The sequence below is a fragment of the Amphibalanus amphitrite genome, unplaced genomic scaffold (genome assembly GCF_019059575.1).
Source record: "Amphibalanus amphitrite isolate SeventyFive unplaced genomic scaffold, NRLGWU_Aamphi_draft 000068F_arrow, whole genome shotgun sequence".
Lineage (NCBI taxonomy): Eukaryota > Metazoa > Arthropoda > Thecostraca > Balanomorpha > Balanidae > Amphibalanus > Amphibalanus amphitrite.
Window position 1 is genome coordinate 125,381 of NW_024881564.1, and position 21,417 is coordinate 146,797.

Below are 21,417 nucleotides of genomic sequence, written 5' to 3' on the forward strand. Positions count from 1 at the left end.
TGCTGAGGAAAAAATGCTAAAAGTTTGGTGATGATGTCTCCATTCAATCAAAAGCATTGAAAGAAAATTATGGGGATTGTGTTGCCGCTAATAATTAGCAGCCACCCCGGAAAAGGCACGGCACCAGCTGCCGTATCACCCACGCTCAAGCACCTTGCGAACACCGCGCATCCCACGCTAACACCAGTGGTGTCAGAGGCGCACTATTCATCACCAGACAATCGGTACCAGCAGACTCATGGCTCGACCATCGCCACCAGACCCTATCGAACTACCAACCCTGCCACCGACACCACCTCCCTCCCCCGCCCTTCGACAGTACCAGTCCCGCTCTGTCCATCGAGCTATCAGGGAGGCAGGGGGTCCCGGGGGGCAGACGGGGGGGGGGGGGGGCAGACGGGGGTACCTTCGAAAGGAGGCCGACGCGGCTACTTACCGACTTACCCCGGGCGGGTCGCTATGACGCTGAGTAACAACAGAATTCCAGGGCGGCGCTGGGCGGTCAGCGTGCTGGCTGGAGCCCTGAGGGTCGGCAGCTTCACACAGAGGTCCGGACAGTTACTGGAGGGGGACAGGTAAGACAAGTGGGATTCAAAGGACCATGGACGTATGTATGTAATTACCGAGGCATACAGAGGTCTGTGCATGGACATCTGTGTAGTGTGTTGTATTCTCTGCGTGAAAGTTGAGTTGAGGGTGCCTATGCTTCTTCTTCCGTTGTCATGGGTGGAGACTTCCACTTCGCGTCTAGCTGGACGCGTCAAAGTCTTAGACGCGTCTAGCTGGACGGCGGCTGAGTCTATCTGACGACTGATAATTTTAGACGTGTCTAGCTTGGAAGTCTCCGTCCAACAGTTAGACGCCAAGTTAAAAAACAATATTAAATCTTAAAATTACAAATGCTATTACAGTGTTAAATACAAATATTACAATAACAATTTAAAAATACAAATTGAAAAAAATACGAAGAGTTGTTACAGAAACTAAACACCTGTGAACCCCTGTTCTCTGAACCCCTGTTGTTAACTCTCGCCCCGTTGGGGGGGGGGCATTTTGCCCCCCCCCTGTGGTTTTTCCTGAATAGCAAGAAAACGGCGGCGCGCAGCGCCGCCAAATTTTCAGTACCTTCCCGGGCATCAATTTGACACCTTCACACCAAATTTCAAGTCTTAGGTCACCTTAGGTCAGGAGTTATTGAGGTCAAACTGAGGTCATGTTCGAGCAAAAATGAGCAAAAAACATGCAATCTTGAAACGCTCACCAAATCTACAGTTATCAAGCAATTTCAAAGTTCTTTATATGGTCTAGTAGACAAAAAGCGGCGCTACAAAACTGCTATCTCGGATTTTCAAAATTTTTGGTTTTTGACCCAAAAAATCAAATAATTGATTTTTTTAGAAAAACTTTGAAAAAATCCAAAATTTTTCCGAATTTCGGAAAAACCGGAATATATGTGATAGTCCCAGCGCTCTTCTATATACATACCAAATTTCAGATCGATATCTCGTTTTTTGGCCAAGTTATAGCGAAAAAAAACTGTTCAAAAATGATGACGTCAAATTTTTGAACTCAATTTTTAGCAATTCTAGACCACGTACGGCAAAACAATGACCACCATTGAACTCCCCGTGACGAGCTGCATCGATTCGATACCCATTTTATGCAAAAATATTAACTTTGAAATTTGACCTAATTTGACCTGACCTTGACCTGACCTTGACCTGACCTTGACCTGACCTTCACCAAAACGTGATCTAAGCTGGCCCCAAAGGCTGCCTGACCCATATAATCGCATTTGTCATGTAAAATGGATCATAAAACATGTATCACACGACACTTTCATATTGTGACCCCCACCTCTGTGACCTGACCTGGTATCAGTGACCTCAAATAGCAAAATATGTGTTTGAAGAACATTTCCCCATCGATGATTTTCAATGAAATGCATTTTACTCGATTTTACAACGCATTTCTTGAAGTGCCTGTAAACGGTGAAAAGTGGACCTTTGACCTGACCTGTGACGTCATCGATTTGACCTAGGTCAATAAAATTGGGTCACAAGGTAGTTCCCCGTTGGGGCTATCCAACGCCGTTTACCGCTTGTCGCTATGTTGCGTGGTTCTCGAGATCTTAGGGGGGGGGGGCCAAAATGGCCCCCCCCCCAACCGGGCGCGTTGCTCGGCAGAGCCCAACGGGGCGCGGGTTAATATTGGTGCTATTTTTTTTTACCTCAGGTCAATTTTCAAGGTCAGAGGTCCAGGTCAAAAGCAAAAAACAGCACGTGTGTAGTGATCTCAAACGAAGTGTTCCAAAGGACAGGAGGATACATGAAATGGGTTGAAATAGGTGGGAAACGACAGTGGAGAATTTAACCCGCGCCCCACTGGGGTCTGCGTATAACACGCCCTACTGGGGGGGGGGGGGGGCTATTCATAGCCCCCCCTCCTAACTCCGAAACTACTGGGCCGATCGTCAAAATTCAAACGGCGTCTGATAGTCCCGGAAAAACTGTCGAGCGAAACCTAATTTCATTGACCTCGAGGTCACCGATGACGTCACAGGTCAGGTCAAAGTAAAAATTATTAGCATTTTGGCTTGTTCACGTTTTGGGCTCTGGCCGCCGACTTACAAGTCAGATCAGGCTCATTTTTGGTTCACACACTCGTGAACAGATGCTCTAGATACTCTGAGGGTACCAAACTTGTACTTTGATTTTCAGGTCAAGGTCAGGTCATCACAGGTCACGAAAATATTATATCATCCATCGGTCACGTGACACATGTTTTATGGTCCATTTAGGTCAGAGATTTCGAATTTGATGTCGTCTGTGTCATTCGAGATCATTTTGAGTCAAATTTAGCTCAGGTCAGGTCACTTTCAGGTCAAAAAAGGTCAAATTTTGAAGTTAAAATTTTTCAACAAAAAAGGTGTCTATTGGATGCAGTTTGAGCTCAGGAACACGATGGTGCTATCTATATTGGCGTACGATGTCAAATTCATGCTGAAAAATTGATTTGAAAAATTAATAATTGTTAGTTTTTTGCAATAATGCGTATAACTTGGCCATTTTTGAAGATATTTAGCTAAAACTTGCTAGAGTTAGTCATAATAATGCGTTCTATCACATATATTCAGGTTTTTTCGAAAAGTCAAAAAATTTTCGAAAAAAATGTAAAAATATAAATTTTGAGTTTTATTATATAACATTTTCGAAATTTTTAAAATTTTGAAAATCCGAGATAGCAGTTTGATAGCGCAGTCTATTCTGAGTCCTCTCATGCAAAGAAATTGGATCTAGCTTAAAAACTGAGCTCTTGGGAACGATTGCCGCGGTTCAATGTTTTGCGTCGAAATCGGCCGAACATGACGTCACTCTGACGTCATTTACGGCCGACCTATGGTAGGTACGAAGTTCAAATTTTCACACAAGGTGTCAAATTGATGCAGCCGAAGGTACTGAAAGTTTGGCGTCGATACGTCAAGCGGTTTGGAAGTTATTGCAGAAAAACGAGAGGGGGGGGGGGCTATAAATAGCCCCCCCCAGTGGGGCGCGGGTTAAGGAATCTGATGATGTGCTTTAACTTCGAGGTCAAGGTCAAGGGCATGATCAAAACTGACTTAATACTTCTTCGTATATCCTGCACAATAATTTTCAAAATGTTTTGAAATATTTTGAAGGTTATCAGGCACCTATTTGTGGTTTATGTTACGATAAAAGGCTGCCCAGGGTCAAGGTCAGGCAAGAGTATCCTTGCTAGAGGCTATTTCACTTACGCAAGGCAGCCATTATAATTCAGCGATTTTTACTATCCTGTCGATCTAAATGGATGCCTAGCGCAAAATAGGTGCCAGCTTTTAATCAGCGGCTACGGATACATCATACAACACCTTTCATGTGCCAAGGTCAACCAAAGGTCATTCGAGGTCACAAGAGGTCAGCCTAAAAGTTGACCTCTTCTAAACAAAATATGTGTCATCTGACGCATCTTGACAAGACAAATACGTTGTACTTACCACTGTCTTAGCTCTAGGACCATTTTTGTTGAAGTTATTTGCAAAAAAAAAAAACTGAAATACCAGCTCGGAGTCATTGACCTGACCTTTGACCTCAGGTCGCCTAAGTCATTATGTTTGTATTCTTACCAAAAACATATGCTGCACAACCGTACTCGAAATTCGTCTTAATCTCTTTAGCTCTATTTTTGGCAGCTGTTTGAAGTTCACGTCTGTGATGTTGAAATTTGCGCGGTGCAGAGGTGTCAGAGGTCTAGGAAAATCGACCTTGAGACGTCATTAAGGGGCTGGGTCCATTTTTTTTTTTTTGCTCCAGAAGATGTGAATTTGATGGGGAAGAAGATACTGAAAGTTTAGAGCTTCTATCCCTAAGCGCTCGGGAGCTTATATTCGTGAGGGGGGGGGGGGCTAAATATTGTCCCCCGGGCCCGCGAGGCTTAACTAAAACTGCACTGCTCCTAAAATGTTACAAGCGTATTGTAAAATATTTTTGAATAGCTTTCTAGCGCAGTTAGCCACATAAAAAGTCACACAGGAGCAAAGTTGGAGACCAGAGCGTTTCATCGCTCATTAGAAGTGAATATCGGCTAATTACCGGACGGTTTGACTGTTCTGCTGGCTCATCGGATGCCGCTATCTGTGAAACTAAATTCCGCATGCTTTTTATCACGGCACATTTCCGTAAAGTGACAAAACTCAAGAGCTGCAGTCATTAAACATGAAAAACAATAGTGCCTACTGCCTTCAGCAATGCTACGATAGCATATAATCATCACGACGTGAAAATATGCCTCACGTTTCATAAATCCATAAATTACTGATCATTCTTCGTTAATCCCATTGTTTTTCTGACTGTATCGTAGCCCACACCCGCTACATTATTCAGCGAATCAAGGCGTTGTGCGTGGGTCGGTGGCCGTAGTGGCCACAATCTTACGGTGGGCAGGCGGCAAATCAGGCCGGTATTTGGCCAAACAGCCAGACTGACACGTGATGGCAACGGCGCTGAATCGATGCCCGCTGCCTGGTGACGGGCGTAACGGAGGCAGTCACCAGTCGCGCCCACCGTCACCTCCCGACACCAGCACCAGTGACGCAGCGGGGGCGAACTCGGCGCAGGCGGTTGCTGAATCAGAGCAAGCGCTGGAAGAAAGCTGGGCAAGCGGTGAACAGAGTTTGTCAAGGCATCGAAGTCTTTGAAACACTGGACGGAATCAGAAATCTGGACGTCAATTGTTCGCCCACTGAAAGACGGTGACGCCCGCTGTGCACCCGTTGACGCACGTTATAACGCACGGTGCGTGCTCGTCAATTGGAAACAAGAAGGGTCGAGAGTTTATCCTGATCGTGTTGTGTGTTCAGACGCAGTGGGTTGATGCCACCAAGCAGTGGTGTGAATTCAGCAAATCGAGCGCTGTTTGTAAACACCCAACCACGAGTGAACGTTTGGAGAAGAGCTGTTTTCGGACTGCTCAGAGGGATATCTGATTCTGGTCATCATTGCTTTTCGCTCATCCTCCTCTTAGTCTAATTGAGGAGACTTGCAGCGGCAGAAAGGAGGGACATGTCATCTGGTATGTGTTACTCGTGTGTCTCGGTATTACAGAGTACAGAATTACAGGTATTACAGAATTTGAAACAGCGATGTACAATTCACGCAATACATCCTAACGAACAAGGATGAAACAGCTAGCCTTGAATTATGATTGAATTATAACTAGGTGTGCTGGATACACGTTGGAATGACTTATAAAGCATCGTACAAAGCCCTCATCATGTTGACATCTGCAATTTCCCATACCTGCTACATTGCATGATTAAATCGAAACATCCAGGCATTTAAACGGCACGTGCACTGTACCACACTTTTCAAAGTTTAATGCAATGCTTTAACCCTCGCCCGTATAGGGGGGGTCGAACGGACCCCCCATGGTTTTTCGCGAATAACTCGCGTAAAAAGCGGCCGATCGCAACGAAACTTTCAGTACCCTCGCGTTAATCAATTTTACACCTACCCTAAAAATTTCATGACCCTGACCCCAATGACCTTTGACCTGTGACCTACTTTTCGAGACCATGTTTGGCCGGAATCGCGATTCGGCGTATGTCGGCTCGCATTAGCCGCGCGTTTGCAGTCTTTTCGTGGTTTCAAGCGTTCAAACATGTGATATGATGTTGCCCCGTGCATTAGGGTGGGTGTCAAGGTCACCTGAAGGTCAGGTCAGGTCATTGACCTTTGGTGACCTCGGTTCACTTTTTCGAGTTTTACATGTTTCTAGGCCAGTTTTTGGGGCTGAATTCGAATTTAGCAACCATATGAACATTTACGAAGTAGTTTTGGTGCCTTAGTAACATGTTACGAAGCTGTCAGAGGCGGTTGACACCTACTAGGAATACCCGGCAGGACCCCTACTGGTTGACCTGACCTGACCTGACCCGACCTGGACTAAATGCATAAAGACATCATCTGTGATCAAAACTAACATGATATTCGTGATCAGCGCCCCAAAAAACCCCATAGCAGCCACACTTTACGACGTTCTAACAGGTTCCGATTTTCCCGACTTTTGGGTCATTGACCTGACCTGCAAGGTCAACCAATGACCTATGACCTTAAAATTAGGTATCATCGGCTTCCTCTCGTCATGGGCAACACGCTCGTTTTTTCCGCGAAGCTCTAGCTCGATCAGGGGCGAAACGGCAAGGGGGGGTCCAACGGACCCCCCCCCCCCCTTATCGTTCGCGGCTGGAAAAACACCAATACGGGCGAGGGTTAACCCTCGCCCGTAAACGGCGATCTGCCACCTTCGCCCATGCAGGGGGGGGGGGGGGTTGGTGCGACCCCCCCTTGGCGTTTGAAAACGGAGCGTCGTAGAGCTTAGCGGAAAAGACCAACGGATTGCTCTCGCCGAGATCTCGCGATTGGTGGTATATTTTTTGGCCCTAGGTCAACATTTGACCTACTTTTGACCGGTCAAAGGTCAAATTTTCGGAAAAATAGACTTTTTCAAATTTTCCGCGGCGATTGCGGCAAAACGGTGGGATATATTGACTTTAAACCTTCACTATCGTGTTCCTTGATCAATTCTCTATCGTTTGGTATGTATTTCGTTTCCCTAGCTCTAAAAATGGCGCGTTGGGAGCGCCGGAAGTCGGCAAGGTCACAGTCGGCGGCAGAAATTCGAAAAATCAAAATTTAAATTTTTGAAATCTGATTGTATTTTTGGATTTGGGATGTCCATTTGCTCCCTATAGAAGCTAATATTGCTGCATATTCCCATTGAGGTGACAAGAATTAGCAAAATAGTGGTTCGGGCGCTTTTCAAAAATAGTACCGGACGCTGTTCCTCTTGTGACGTCATAGCTCCGTGACCTGACCTGACCCGGTCAAGTTTCTTATACCATATGATAGCCAATACTTGCCCCAACATGCATGGGAAGTTTCATCACGATCCATCAACCGATGTCCGTACCACCGGCAGGAAACCTCGGGCGTTGGCACTCAGTTTGTGAAAATCCGGCCGGAGGCTGTTCCCTTTGTGACGTCATAACTCCGTGACCTGACATGACCCGGTCAATTTTTTTTTTATAAAAAGATGCGCAAGGTTTGCCCCATAAGGTACCCAAAATTTGGCGGCGCTGCGCGCCGCCGTTTTTGCACTATTCCCGAAAAACCTCAGCGGGGGTTGCACCAACCCCCCCCCCCCTACATGGGCGAGGGTTAATATTACCAGCCGTGTGGTTCAAGGGTTGTGGTTAAACATGTTGAACCACACGGCTGCTGACGTCACTATCATATAGTTGTGAGCTTTTGGCAGGGGGAAACACTTTCCAGCCCTAAGGCCGGGAATTCAATAAATGTCACCTCGCTTTTTTTAGCAAAATCACCTCGGGCCTAACGGCCCTCGGAGTTTTTGCTAAAAAAACCTCGGTGACATTTATTGAATCATCCCGGCCCCGGGCAGGAATATATTATCCCACACCATTGTAGTTACAGAGTATGCAGCAATAATGCAGCTAAGCTTTACAAAACCGTGATAACTTATTCTATCCCCAGGCAAGAAATAAAACATTCATGTTCGCTAGTTTGTATGCATTACATATATATGTTAGGTACTTATACAGAGCATGCTTTAAAAGTTGAAATTAAGGGTGCAACGGACATCGTTTAAATACATACAAAAACATAATAACTTCTTTCGTTTTATTATCGTTTATAACGTGTTTTCTGTTGTATTTATAGCACTGTACTATGCTTGTAAAAAGGAAAGCAAAGGACGTCGAATGGCTCGGCATCAACATGGGATTCTTATGATGGTCCACGACAGTAAGGTTTTGATGCAGTTGCTCGATGTTCGTATAAAAACATACATAAAAAGCTATTTCATGCTTTTATATTATACGACAAGAGTGACCCAAAACATGGTCAGCTACTTAGTCATACGTTCCAACTTCCAATGGAGTCTGTACATTTGTTCAAGCATAGTTAATCTTAGCTCATGATTGACGAGGGTCCGTGCTAACGTCGCACGACGGCGTGACTTATCCCTCGCATGTGTGCGGCGTTTGCCAGCTTCTAATGTGTAGGGGGGGGGGGGTCGGTTGGACCCCCCCCCCTTGCCGTTTGGCCCCTGATCGAGCTAGAGCTTCGCGGAAAAACGAGCGTGTTGCCCGTGACGAGAGGAAGCCGATGATACCCAATTTTAAGGTCCTAGGTCATTGGTTGACCTTCCAGGTCAGGTCAATGACCCAAAGTCGGGAAAATCGGGACCTGTTAGAAAGTCGTAAAGTGTGGCTGCTAAGGGGTTTTTCGGGGTGCTGATCACGAATATCGTGTTAGTTTTGATCACAGATGATGTCTTGAAGCATTTAGACCAGGTCGGGTCAGGTCAGGTCAGGTCAACCAGTAGGCGTCGTGACGGGTATTCGTAGTACGTGTCAACCGCCTCTGACAGTTTCGTAACATGTTACGAAGTCACCAAAACTACTTCGTAAATGTTCAAATGGTTGCTAAATTCGAATTCAGCTCCAAAAAACTAGCCTAGAAACATGTAAAACTCGAAAAAGTGACCCGAGGTCACCCGAGGTCACCAAAGGTCAATGACCTGACCTGACCTTCAGGTGACCTTGACACACACGGGAGTAACATCAAATCACATGTTTTAACGTTTGAAACCACGAAAAGCTTGCAAACACGCGGCTAGTGTGAGCCGACATACGCGAAATCGCGATTCCGGCCAAACATGGTCTCGGAAAAGAGGTCACAGGTCAAAGGTCATTTGGGTCAGGGTCATGAAATTTTCAGGGTAGGTGTAAAATTGATCAATGCGAGGGTACTGAAAGTTTCGTCGCGATCGGCCGCTTTTTACGCGAGTTATTCGCGAAAAACCATGGGGGGGGGTCCATCCGACCCCCCCCCCTACACATGCGAGGGTTATTCTTGTAGTAATACTCAAGCTACGAGGTGTAAGCAGTTTTCGTATTCACGTTCATGGTGCTCCGATTCCTTATAATGATCCATATTCCTCACTACCTTGTGTGCGCATATATCAACCCATGGAATTCTTACTTGATTTGCATTCGAACCAATCACTAGATCGACAGCTCAAAGCTCAGAATTAGAATTGCAAAGCTGCTTGAAGCACCTTTGTACTGCGCGATTACCGTATGATATCTTCTACGAACCTACGACAGGTACATACAAAAGCTGGAGGTGCCGTGCGTTGAACATCGCTTCATGGGACTGAGAGTGGTTCATTTAGACAGCCTGCATCGTAATGCCTAATAACACGGTAGTAGATTAGAAGGTTTCTCCCATTTCACTGAAGTTAGTCGATCGAACTAGCCATTACAAGTCATTAGATGTCGTTCACCACTCAGACTGAAATAAACTCTCATAATACCGTAAAATGAGAGATAGCCGAATATTTCACCAGGAACAAGCTCATTATTCCTTGCTAGCAGAAATAGGCAATAGGAATACCAAGAGGGTTTAGGCAGTCAAAAACAGCTGAAAGAAATTTATTGCAAAAACACTTTTGAACGAACCACTCGCACTGGCGGATCCAGGGGGGGGGGCCACGGGGGCCATGGCCCCCCCCCAAAGGCCTAAAGTGGCCTGTTTGGCCCCCCCCAAAACGCCAGAAAAATTGCTAAGAAAATATACCTTGATGGAGGTTTTTAGCCACATGGTGAAGTAAAGCTTTCCACAGCATAATATGGAAGCAATATAGTAGCAGTGAGGGTCAGTCAAAAGTTGCGCGAGCGGAGTCGACCTTAAAAAAAAAGACTGTTGTTGGCACGTGTTTATGGCGCGGCAGCTGGTAGTTGGCGGTGTTTCGCGTGGTGTGGCATCACTGGCGGATCTGGGGGGGGGGGAGGGGGGGGGGGGGGCACGGGAGCCTGAGGTGCCCCTGACAGGCCCGTGGTGCCCTTGCTAGGCCTGTGGTGCCCCTGGACCCTGGCAGGCCTGTGGTACAGTCCACAGCAGAAGTAACGTGGGGTTTCAGTCATGGGTATGTTCTGCTTCTGAAGCTTAGGAACGATTAGCCAGACTACAATGAAACTTTGAATGTAGCTTATATCATATATGTATCGTCACCCTTGCAGCTGCAACTTTAGCTATTGACATCTTCTTTTCAATCACTTCGCATTAAACAATCGCCAGTCAAAGCCAACCGTTGAGTTTGGTAAAACCCTACATTACTTTAGCGGTGGGCTGTACCTCTGGCGGGCCTAGGGTGCCCCTGCTAGGCTGCTGATGCCCCTGGGACCTGACAGGACTGTGGTGCCCCTGACAAGCCTAAAGTGCCCCCAACAGGCCCGTGATGCCCCCGACAGGCCCAAGGTGCCCCTGCGTGATGCCGTGATGCCTGCGAGGCCGGTGGTGCCCCCTGCGAGGCCGGTGGGGCCCCTGACAGGCCCATGGTGCCCCTGCTAGACCGGTGGTGCCCCTGGCAGGCCTGTGGTGCCCCTGCTAGGCCGCTGGTGCCCCTGGGCCCTGACAGGACTGTGGTGCCCCTGACAGGCCCAAGGTGCCCCTGCAAGGCCGGTGGTGCCCCTGTAAGGCCTGTGGTACCCCTGCTAGGCCTCTGGTGTCCCTGACAGGCTTATGGTGCCCCTGCGAGGCCGGCGGCGCCCCTGGCAGGTCTCTGGTGTCCCTGACAGACCTGGGGTGCCCCTGACAAGCCTGTGGGGCCCCTCACAGGCCCGTGGTGCCCTTGCTAGGCCTGTGGTGCCCCTGGCGGGCTGGTGGTGCCCCTACTAGGCCGGTGGTGCCCCTGACAGGCCTGTGGTGCCCCGGGCACCAAGGGGGTCATGACCCATGTGGCCCCCCTTGGATCTGCCACTGATGCATAATATATTGATTTGTAAAGGCGTTATGGCTTATGCAATATGCAATTGCAGGCACTTGGTATCCCTCACTTATCCCTCATTGGGGCTCTGGCGGGCTCCTGAGGGCCCACGTCTATCTCCGGGAGCCCATATAGACAGGCTTCTTTGGGTCCTTTCAGTACACTATAGCATAAGAGGTCTCCATGCGAGTCCTATACATACATCTGAGGGCGTACCCTGATGTCTGAGGTACCCAACTGCAGCTCCAATGGTCTCTTCTTACACTGGCGGATCCAGGGAGGGGGCATTTAGGGCCATGCCCCCTTCCCAGAGGCCTAAAGTGGCCCGTTTTCCCCCTCCCCCAAACGATAATGAAACATAGTTCAATCAGGGCGTGGCCCAGGAGCCGAGTTAGACAGGGCTGTTTTACCACCTCCCGCCTCCCGGCCCGCAAAGGGACCCAAGCACTGACTCGAAGCGGGTTAAAGAGACCCTCCCACCTTCAAAAAAGTTAATGAATTGGCATGAAAGTGATGTCGCTAGGTTCAGAAAGGGCGAAAACGAATATCTACCAAATTTTATCGAAAAATATTCACCGGTTTTCAAGAGATTAGACTTTTATTTTTGTTTACTTTTTGGGATATCCGCTGCTGTTCCTAGCGACTTTATTTGAAAGTGCGGCATTTGTTGCGCGCAAAGCAGCCTATACCACCGCATGCTACCAAACGTTTTAGTAAAATACAAGCGGCTGCGCCACTTGCTTTGCTGCGTGGTAGGAAAAAATTGCGGCACCAGCCAATTTGCTTTCGAATGGTGTTTGATTCATGTCGATGTGTTGTCTAGAAGCATAGATATGGACGGAAATGTGAAGAGAATTTAAAAAGGAACTGTTCTGAGGACGTTGTTGGATGAAATTTGGGTGATACGGGGTCAACACGGGTCAAAGGGGTCAGCCCCCGTCACTTTGGGTCAGGCCAGGTCACATAGTGATAGGTCACCTCTCGTCCAGCTGGGATCAGCCCGGGCCACTGTTCTGCTTTTGCCTCCACCACTACCCCTACCCCTACCACTACCCCTACCCCTACCCCTACCACTACCCCTACCACTACCCCTACCACTACCCCTACCACTACCACTACCCCTACCCCTACCCCTACCCCTACCCCTACCACTACATCTACCCCTACCCCTACCACTACTACTACCCATACTCCTACCCCTACCACTACCCCTACTACTACCACTACCACTACCACTACCCCTACCACTACCACTACCCCTACCCCTACTCCTACCCCTACCCTACCCCTACCACTACCCCTACCCCTACCCCTACCAACACCGCCGGGTCATGTCAGGTCACAGAATAATTGGATCCAATCAGTACTAAAATATCAGACTTAAAGTGTGCCCAGCCCTGCCCCTATTCGTGCCATTCCATTACGCTTAATCGTATTTGTCGGAAATGGCGCTTTGTGGCATATGTGGCGCATTGCGACAAACGCGGCGCATTTTCACCCGGCGATTGAGCATGTATCTTGGCACCAAATTGCACCCATATCGGACTATATTTGACAAAACTGTGCGATTTGCGGCAAAAATGGCGCGTTGTGAGTTGTGACCAATGTGACGCCTTGCGGCACCTATCAAAAACTGCACCCATTTAGCAACAATCAACACATTTTTCGCCACTTTTCATTCAAATTAATAACTTGCCGATCCGCCAATGCGAGGCACTCGCCGCCGATCGGCATGCATTTAGCTCACAAAGTTTGTCGACCCCGGCTCTCAATGAAGATATACGAACGGATCAAAATTTCATTGGCGTTCTTCCAGCGCGCCCCACGCGCGAACCGTGCACCCCAGCGAGTCGAAACCTAGAAAAGGCGCTGACCCGCTCTGTCACCTAGAAGGTGTGCAAATTTCAACCCCCTACGATATAGCGTCTGCCCTGTAGGCCGGCTAAATTGAACCCACTACACGGCGTGGCGGACAGACAAACAGACAGACGGATCCTGTTCAAATAGTAAGATAGACAAGCGGCTGCGCCACTTGCTTTGCTGCGTGGTAGGAAAAAATTGCGGCACCAGCCGATTTGCTTTCGAATGGTGTTCGTTTCAAGTCGATGTGTCGTCTAAAAGCATAGATATGGACGGAAATGTGAACGGAATTAAAAAAAAGAACTGTTCTGAGGGCTTTGTTGGATGAAATTTGGCTGATATGGGGTCAAGACGGGTCAAAGGGGTCAGCCCCGGTCAATTTGGGTCAGGCAAGGTCACAAAGGTCACCTCTCGTCCGATGGAATCAGCCCGGGCCACTGTTCTACTTTTGCCTCCACCACTACCCCTATCCCTACCCCTATCCCTACCACTACCCCTACCACTACCCCTACCCCTACCCCTACCACTACATCTACCTCTACCCCTACCACTACTACTACCCATACTCCTACCCCTACCACTACCCCTACCCCTACCACTACCCCTACTACTACCCCTACTACTACCCCTACTACTACCCCTACCACTACTACTACTACCCCTACTACTACCCCTACCACTACCACTACCCCTACCACTACCACTACCCCTACCACTACCCCTACCCCTACCCCTACTACTACCCCTACCACTACCACTACCCCTACCCCTACCCCTACCACTACCACTACCCTACCTCTACCACTACCCCTACCACTACCCCTACCCCTACCCCTACCCCTACCCCTACCAACACCGCTGGGTCATGTCAGGTCACAGAATAATTGGATCCAATCAGTACTAAAATATTAGACTTAAAGTGTTCCCAGCCCTGTTCCTATTCGTGCAATTCCATTACCCTTAATCGAATTTGTCGGAAATGGCGCTTTGTGGCAAACGTGGCGCATTGCGGCAAACGCGGCGCATCTGAACCTGTTGGTTGAGCATGCATCCTGGCACCAAATTGTACCCACATCGGACCATATTTGACAAAACTGCGCGAGTTGCGGCAAAAATGACGCCCTCAGATAATTGTGACGCATTGCGGCAAACGCGGTGCATTTGTAAACTCGTATCACAAACTGTTTCCATCGAACGAAAATCAACACATTCTCTCGCCACTTTTCATTCAAATTAATAACTTGCCGATCCGCCAATGCGAGGCACCCGCCAACGATCGGCATGCATTTAGTCCACAAAGTTTGTCGACCCCGGCTCTCAATGAAGATCTACGAACCGATCAAAATTTCATTGGCGTTCTTCCGGCGCGCCCCACGCGCGAACCGTGTACCCCAGCGAGTCGGAACCTAGAAAAGGCGTTGACCCGCTCTGTCACCTAGAAGGTGTGCAAATTTCAACTTCCTACGACATACCGTCTGCCCTGTGGGCGAGGTCAATTGAACCCACTACACGATGTGCGGACACACAAACTCACAGACGGATTCTGTTGGAATAGTAAGTTAGATTAAAAAATCATTAGATCTCCGCTGACGTCACACATTCAGAGGGGTATCCAAAAGCATTAGCCCCTCTGAATCAAAATGCTGCAATTTTGAAATTCAATATTTCCGATTTAAGGCATTTCTCGATGTTGTGAGTGCGTGCCGAAACCGGTAATTGTGAGCCAGGGACCCCATTTTGGCTATCTCAGCTAAAATCTAATGTTAAGGTGGGAGGGTCCCTTTAACTGGTCGATAAAAACGATGGTAAGTGTTTACAAAGTAATATAAAGGCATGGGTCGGGTGGGCTACCATTTATATATTTTTCTTTTTAGTTAAAAAAAAATCATAGTGTCAGGGCTGTGACCAGGCGCGGATACAAGGGGGGGCCATGGGGGCCATGGCCCCCCCTTGGCCGATTTTTTTTCAAAAATAAAATAAAAAGTTAAAAAGTTAAAAAGCTGAAAAGGGGGCCTCCTGAAAATAAAGTGGCCGAAATCCGATGAGTTTTTTTTTAACCTACCCACTTAGTTATTTCTTAGAAGACTAGCTGAGAAGACTTCTTTGTTAGAAGATTGGTAAAGCTTTTCATAACTTGGAGGTCTCTTATACTCACAGAGATGACCACTTTTACAGGGCCTCCTAACCTGCACAGAGGGCCTCCAAGCCTGCACAGATGTTGAGATGTTGCCTGAACAGCTAGATAAGCTCAATAGACGCAGTTTTTTTTTGGGGGGGGGCCAACAAGTGGGAAGATGGGGCCTCCAACAGGTGGGATTATGGGGGGGGGGCCTCCTGGTTTCTAATGGCCCCTCCCTTGGAGATTTTCTGGATCCGCCCCTGGCTGTGACGAAAAATAAGTGGCCTAAATCCGATGAGAAAACAGGATTTGGGGGTACCCTAGGTTTGGCTCCTGCATGAGTTGGCCCCCCCCAAAACGCAAGCCTGGATCCGCCAGTGACCACTCGTACACTATAAATGAATGAATATACCACGATAAATTTTGTTCGAAGATAGCAGCCAAAATGACGGAAAGGCATACAACCAAAATACATACAACCTTCATTTCTGTCTGCCTTCATCACTAAATATGGATGACCTCTCGCTTTTGCTTCAATGTGAATCAAAAGCGAGAATGTCATTATATATTTGGTTCGAATATGCCACCCCGAAACCGGTGTCTATGTATGTATAACGCTGTGTATCGTGTTTTGGCAGATACTCGTGTCTTTGACCTGACCAATCGCCACATGGGAATGATGGACAACACTCCTGGATTCTCGATGGAGGAGCGGGACCCCAACAACATCAACCTGCATCTCCAGGTCAGTGGGCGTCGGCTCAAAATAATAATATTCAATTGTACCTTCATTGAAGTGGAAACCTGCAGACGATGACACATAATTTGCATTAATATAGTGCACCTGGATCTGAGTGCTATAAATCTATTGTCATAAGATATTGCTGAAATATATGAATATATTAATTTATCGCAAAACGGAGACAGCACAAACCGTCGCATATCGACAGGGGTCTGCGGTAGTTTCTTAGACATATAATTGTTAAAAGGCTTTATATTTAAGTGCTCCTGTATTTTCATTGCTGCCATGTCTATCTGTGAGCTTAGGCAGCTTGCATCTTTTCAGCCACTAATAGACATCCGGTTGTCGGTGACGCAGGCTTCTGAGTATCTCCATTATCCTCAGTTTACTGGAAACTTCTGCACCAGATTGTCCCGTTGCTAGACACACATTTAGGATCGCTAAGCAGCACAGACACGCTAAATGTCACTGCTTGAAATAGCAACTTGATCTAAGGCATAACTGAAACTAATTTCCCGACTGCCTTGTAATCTGACATTGCAAACATCCTGCATTCAAACTTCAGTCAGTTAAAGAAATTGAGCTTTGAATAACTTTGTAGTGCGTGGGCTTATTTGACCTTGGGTGAAGTACTTGAAATGATCTCAATAATGTTTGGCCTATCGCGCTGTATTCTGAGCGCTGGTATTGTTAGAGCCACTGCAAACCGAGCCAGCACGATTGTTGAGTTTTATTCGAGGAATTTGAATTACCACCGACAATGTAAGACTCTGACGTCAATACATATTGGTGAGGCTGTGCTACGAGGACCCTAGGGAAAGCAGTGAATCCCAAGCCGGAGATGACACACTGCTTAGAAATTGAGAGCCAATGACGCAAATTGATCCAAATTTGTATGACACTCTTTGTATCTTTTTTGCCTTTGCGGTCTTTGCTTAATCACAGCTATAGAAAGCTCCCAGTTTTCTGACACAAATTATACAATAGCAAAGCAATGGCCATTTATCTCACACTACTATAGTTCCTCTACCTATACCTTAGCTCATGCATTTATTCTGGCATGATATTCACGGGATAGAAAAGTCGACCAATAGGGAAATCAATCCAGCAGCTGTTTTTTTATTTTCTTGGTTGTTCAAACCAATCCATTGCTACTCAGTTTCACATTCACACACCTTCCCATATCTACTTTGTGGTTTAATTTTGGAGGCATTTCACGCTGTTGAATCAGCCACATGTTTCTGACACTTCGCCGAGACGGACCACGCGACGGGTCACAATTCAACACTACAACCTCAACCAAGAGTCGTTACATTACTTCATCACCTAACAACATGTATGACGTCACTGTAGGTGATGTGGGATGACGTCATCGCCGAGCCAGAGGGTATCGCCAGCAGAGACTGCACGTGGCGCACATCCTACAAGTGTTTCCGCGGCGCCAAGCACTGCTGCTACCGGTTCTTGGCGTGCCTGCTCGGACCGTGTCTGGCCTGCTGTCTCGGCTGCCAGTTCGCCTGCCTGGCGTTCCAGGTGAGAACTGGTGACGTCATTCGTGACGTCAGTGGTCCACTGACGCTGTCCTGATGACGCTGCTGTTGGTAGTGTGAAAAAGTGGTCGGTTGTTGTGTCGTTGGGAAGGTTTTTTTCTGTGGTTGATGGGTCGTGTGCCTGCACCGAACAGTCGGGGCGGGACACGTGGGAACAATGCATGTCTGGAAGGTGAATTATGGGTGTCTATGTACTCTCTAGGGTGTGATTTTGTTCGCGTGATTGTCAGGGGCAGTGATATATTCCAGTCTTGCATGACATGGTGTTTACGATGAGGCAGAAGTACAGGCTATACGGCCGACCTTCAATGGCATCCATTGTAAATCCCCTGCATGACGAACATGCAACGCCTATAATTCGATTATATTCTAGACTTTGTATGTTGAAATAGCAATTTGAAAACGACCGCATTTGCCTCGGATAGACAGCGCCTTAGCAGAAAAAGGGCTTAAAAGTACAGTATTTTATTATGTTAAATTTTCAATGCTTAATTAGGCAATATGATAAAATAATTTAGTGCAGTTCAACTACGATGTTGATGACTGACACTGCTCCATCTTGCAGCACATCTGGTGCAACACGCCGTGCCTGCGCCAGTGCAAGATCAACTGCAACTTCATCCGGGCTCTGAACCGCGTCTGCGCCGGCGCCATCCTGGCCCCCTGCTTCGACGTGTGCGGCACGATGTTCCAGAGGATCCGCGTACGTCACGGACCCATGTCCGAAGAAGACACCAAGGAACAGGACCTATTTACGGTCTAGTTCAGACGTGAACTGACGGAAAAACAGAGCATTCGACAGAGTTTGGTTAATTCCTGTGGTCTCTTTTGCTCTTGGATCACCACTCTGTTGCTTCTCTGCCGTATTTAGGAACAACAAAAGAGGCTCGCCTTGTGGCGTAGTATATAAGTCATCCGATGTGAGTTTATGTTCGGGTGCTTAAACTAGAAAAGCTAAAAAAAATTTAGGTGTCCGTTTTCCGTTGTGGTTGGGGAGCCATTGAAAAGAGGTAAGATGGGGTGTCATTTTGTGTTCAATGCAGCGTTCATAAATAGGACATGAACAGTAAGGTCTGGGCATAGTGCAATGAATAACGCGGTTAAATAGTTATTTACCACACTATGGTATGGGCATGAAACAGACTTTGAATGTAACATCACTAGATGGATATAAACAATGCCCGTGATTGCTGATTATGTGTGTAGTGTGCGTTCTCTTCTCATTATCAATGCAATACTTTATTCTTGTATTGCCTGCATGTAAGAACGAATTTAGCCAGGACAGGTCTTGGCGTTTAAAATCACTGCGATACAGTTTTTGCATTGTATATCCCAGTTTCATGGGTAACTAAAAAGCGTTCACTGTTTGTAATTGGCAACAATTTGATCTAGTTGCTAGCTGTTCTTACCGGTAGCACGGATTCGCCTTCAGCTCTACTTATCGTGTTGTGGATTTGCCTTGGCTAGCTTGGCAGCAATAATAACACATATCATTCCATGGCTTGTGCAGCATGCTATGCAGCTTGCTTGCTTAGATGCTATACGTAATTAAATGTGTTTGATGCACCCTGCATTTAGTGCTGTGGTTACATGTATACATGTTTTCCCTGTGATAATACTGTCTAGTCACTGCGCTCAGCGCTGTTATTAATTTCAACATTATACAATAAAGATCATCATTCGATGATGTTCATTATCAGTATTTTAACTCAATACTCAATAGCGTAATTTGTTTGGATAACGTACCATAAACATATCCTGCTAGTGTTGTTATGCATATAGTACGCTGTGTACGTCAATAAATATATGAAAATGCGTCACTGTTATGTTCACAGAGTTTGTCTGCCTAACCGGAACTTGATTAAATCCCTACCAAATGACTAAAGAGTTCTGTTCTTCCTGCTTATGCCTTTGATAGGAACAAGGATGCCAAGGATATCCACATTCTTCAATAAGTCTTCCTGCCTGGATTATGTAAAAACATGATTACAAATACAGGTGATCGTTGCTGACAATAAAAGTATGATTACAAATCAAAGTTACATTATAAGATTTACAAACAACGTTACAATGCCTGTTATGATGCCTGTTATGAAAGATAAAACATATTTCTTATATAACTTGAGGCACGTGTATTGGTCACCATGATTTACAACCAGGAACATACTTAAAAACTGCCTTGAAAAAATGTTGCAATGATTCATTACTATATGCCTACGTCAACTGTAAATTCAGAAAGAAAAACGTAACCTAACGTAACCTGTAACGTAACCTGTAAGGATTCACGATGGCAAGTCATCACTTAGGCCCGTCATACATCGCATACATGCTGAATAGTAAGACATAAAAATACTGCATCCAAACATCAGGTGTAGCACGGTGTTGAAAGTATCAGGCTTGTTATAATTCACGGCTCAGATTACCTATTTTATTCTGAGATAGTCTGGTTATGCTTCTGTAAATAAAACAAAAATATTTTACCCAATAATGATGACGCTTAAATACATTATTTTGAAAATAAATTTAGCTTGAATGATGAAATGTACGGATTGACAGAGCCGGGGCCCACGCTAAGCAGTGCTTGCTGCGCAGGCCCCGATCTCTACCGTCCGATCACGGGCTTCCAGCTAACTGGATACTTTAAATGTCAAAGGTTAACGGGCCAGCTCGATTTTTGCACAATATTTTTTTTTTCAAATTTGTAAAAAAAAAAGTAGCTGGAATGAGGAATTACAACAAGCCTTTGGACTGAAGAACACAGTATGAACTGTTTCATATTTTCGATTGTAAGCGGCAAGATGGTGAAGGTGACATGGAATTAACTTCACTAAACAATCACAATCACCGGCCTGACTGCCGACTGGCCTCGTGCGAGATACGACCTTACATGAATACTGAGACCAGTCTTTTGACAACAAATGGCCTTCCGGTCGAGGTTGAGTCCCAGATCGTCGTCACCCATCAAACGCTGTCACGCGACAGAAAATGGAACAAACTGGCGGTCAACCTTCGTCAGACACTGTACGACACAACCTAATTGCGCAAATGTAGCTAGGGAAGGTCATCAACGTCTAATAAATGTGTACTTTTTGCGTTTAGATTGATCAAATTTAAGTTTATTAGCACAACTTGACAAAATACAATATTTTTTAATGTAAGATGGATTTCAATTGTGTTTTCTGCTTAAAACTGCTCTGCAGATGTTTTCATAGCTCGTTCGGTCTTAGAGATGTTTTTGTATGTTAATTGTTTCCGAATTACGATATAACACAAGAAAGAAAATATAGCTATTTAGATACTCTAAATGATACATTTTGCGTCTGTCTGGTGCCAAACAAATGTGAAACAAAATTAATACAATTAAAAGTACTTTTCATGTCAAGTCACACCAATAAGTGGCATCCGCATGCCTTCCAAGTCATCTGTGGCCATATGTAGGTGATCTAAAATAATAAGGTATACAAACCAAAACAAGGACACAAGTGGGTGGAACAATTCAAGACTAAACATTCCATTACAAACCTGCTTTATTCCGGGGAGTATATTTTAATAAAAAAATGTGTACCCTCTTTCTATTCTTGTTTTGGTTCAAGTTCAAATATCTCATCATCACACTGATTTGACAACTAGGTGACTGAAATTTGGGTCATGGCTTTGATGGGTGTCATCTTTCGTGACCGTCGGGCTCATTAGCCACCTAGATATGTCTCCATTAGTGTTTGCCGCCGTCTACATGACCCTGTTAACATTACACACGTTACTTGGCTTGGCCACGC

At 46.3% G+C, this 21,417-nt stretch overlaps 1 protein-coding gene across 2 annotated transcripts; it reads left to right on the forward strand.

Moving 5' to 3' along the window:
* Window positions 1-493: 493 nt before the first annotated feature.
* Window positions 494-19,520, forward strand: LOC122378911 (caveolin-3-like). 2 transcript variants are annotated; one of them, XM_043360556.1, is made up of 4 exons: window positions 494-575; window positions 15,988-16,094; window positions 17,445-17,624; window positions 18,207-19,520. In XM_043360556.1, exons 2-4 carry the CDS (start codon window positions 16,020-16,022, stop codon window positions 18,402-18,404), a joined length of 453 nt encoding a protein of 150 aa, XP_043216491.1. In that variant the 5' UTR covers window positions 494-575; window positions 15,988-16,019; the 3' UTR covers window positions 18,405-19,520. The 2 variants fall into 2 exon arrangements, with proteins under 2 accessions (XP_043216491.1, XP_043216490.1); XM_043360555.1 differs by lacking the exon at window positions 494-575 and adding an exon at window positions 5,088-5,589.
* Window positions 19,521-21,417: the final 1,897 nt, after the last annotated feature.

Coding starts and splice junctions, on each gene's coding strand:
- LOC122378911 (XM_043360555.1), top strand. Junction 16,095..17,444: donor ACATCAACCTGCATCTCCAG/GTCAGTGGGCGT, acceptor ACGTCACTGTAG/GTGATGTGGGATGACGTCAT. Junction 17,625..18,206: donor TCGCCTGCCTGGCGTTCCAG/GTGAGAACTGGT, acceptor TCCATCTTGCAG/CACATCTGGTGCAACACGCC.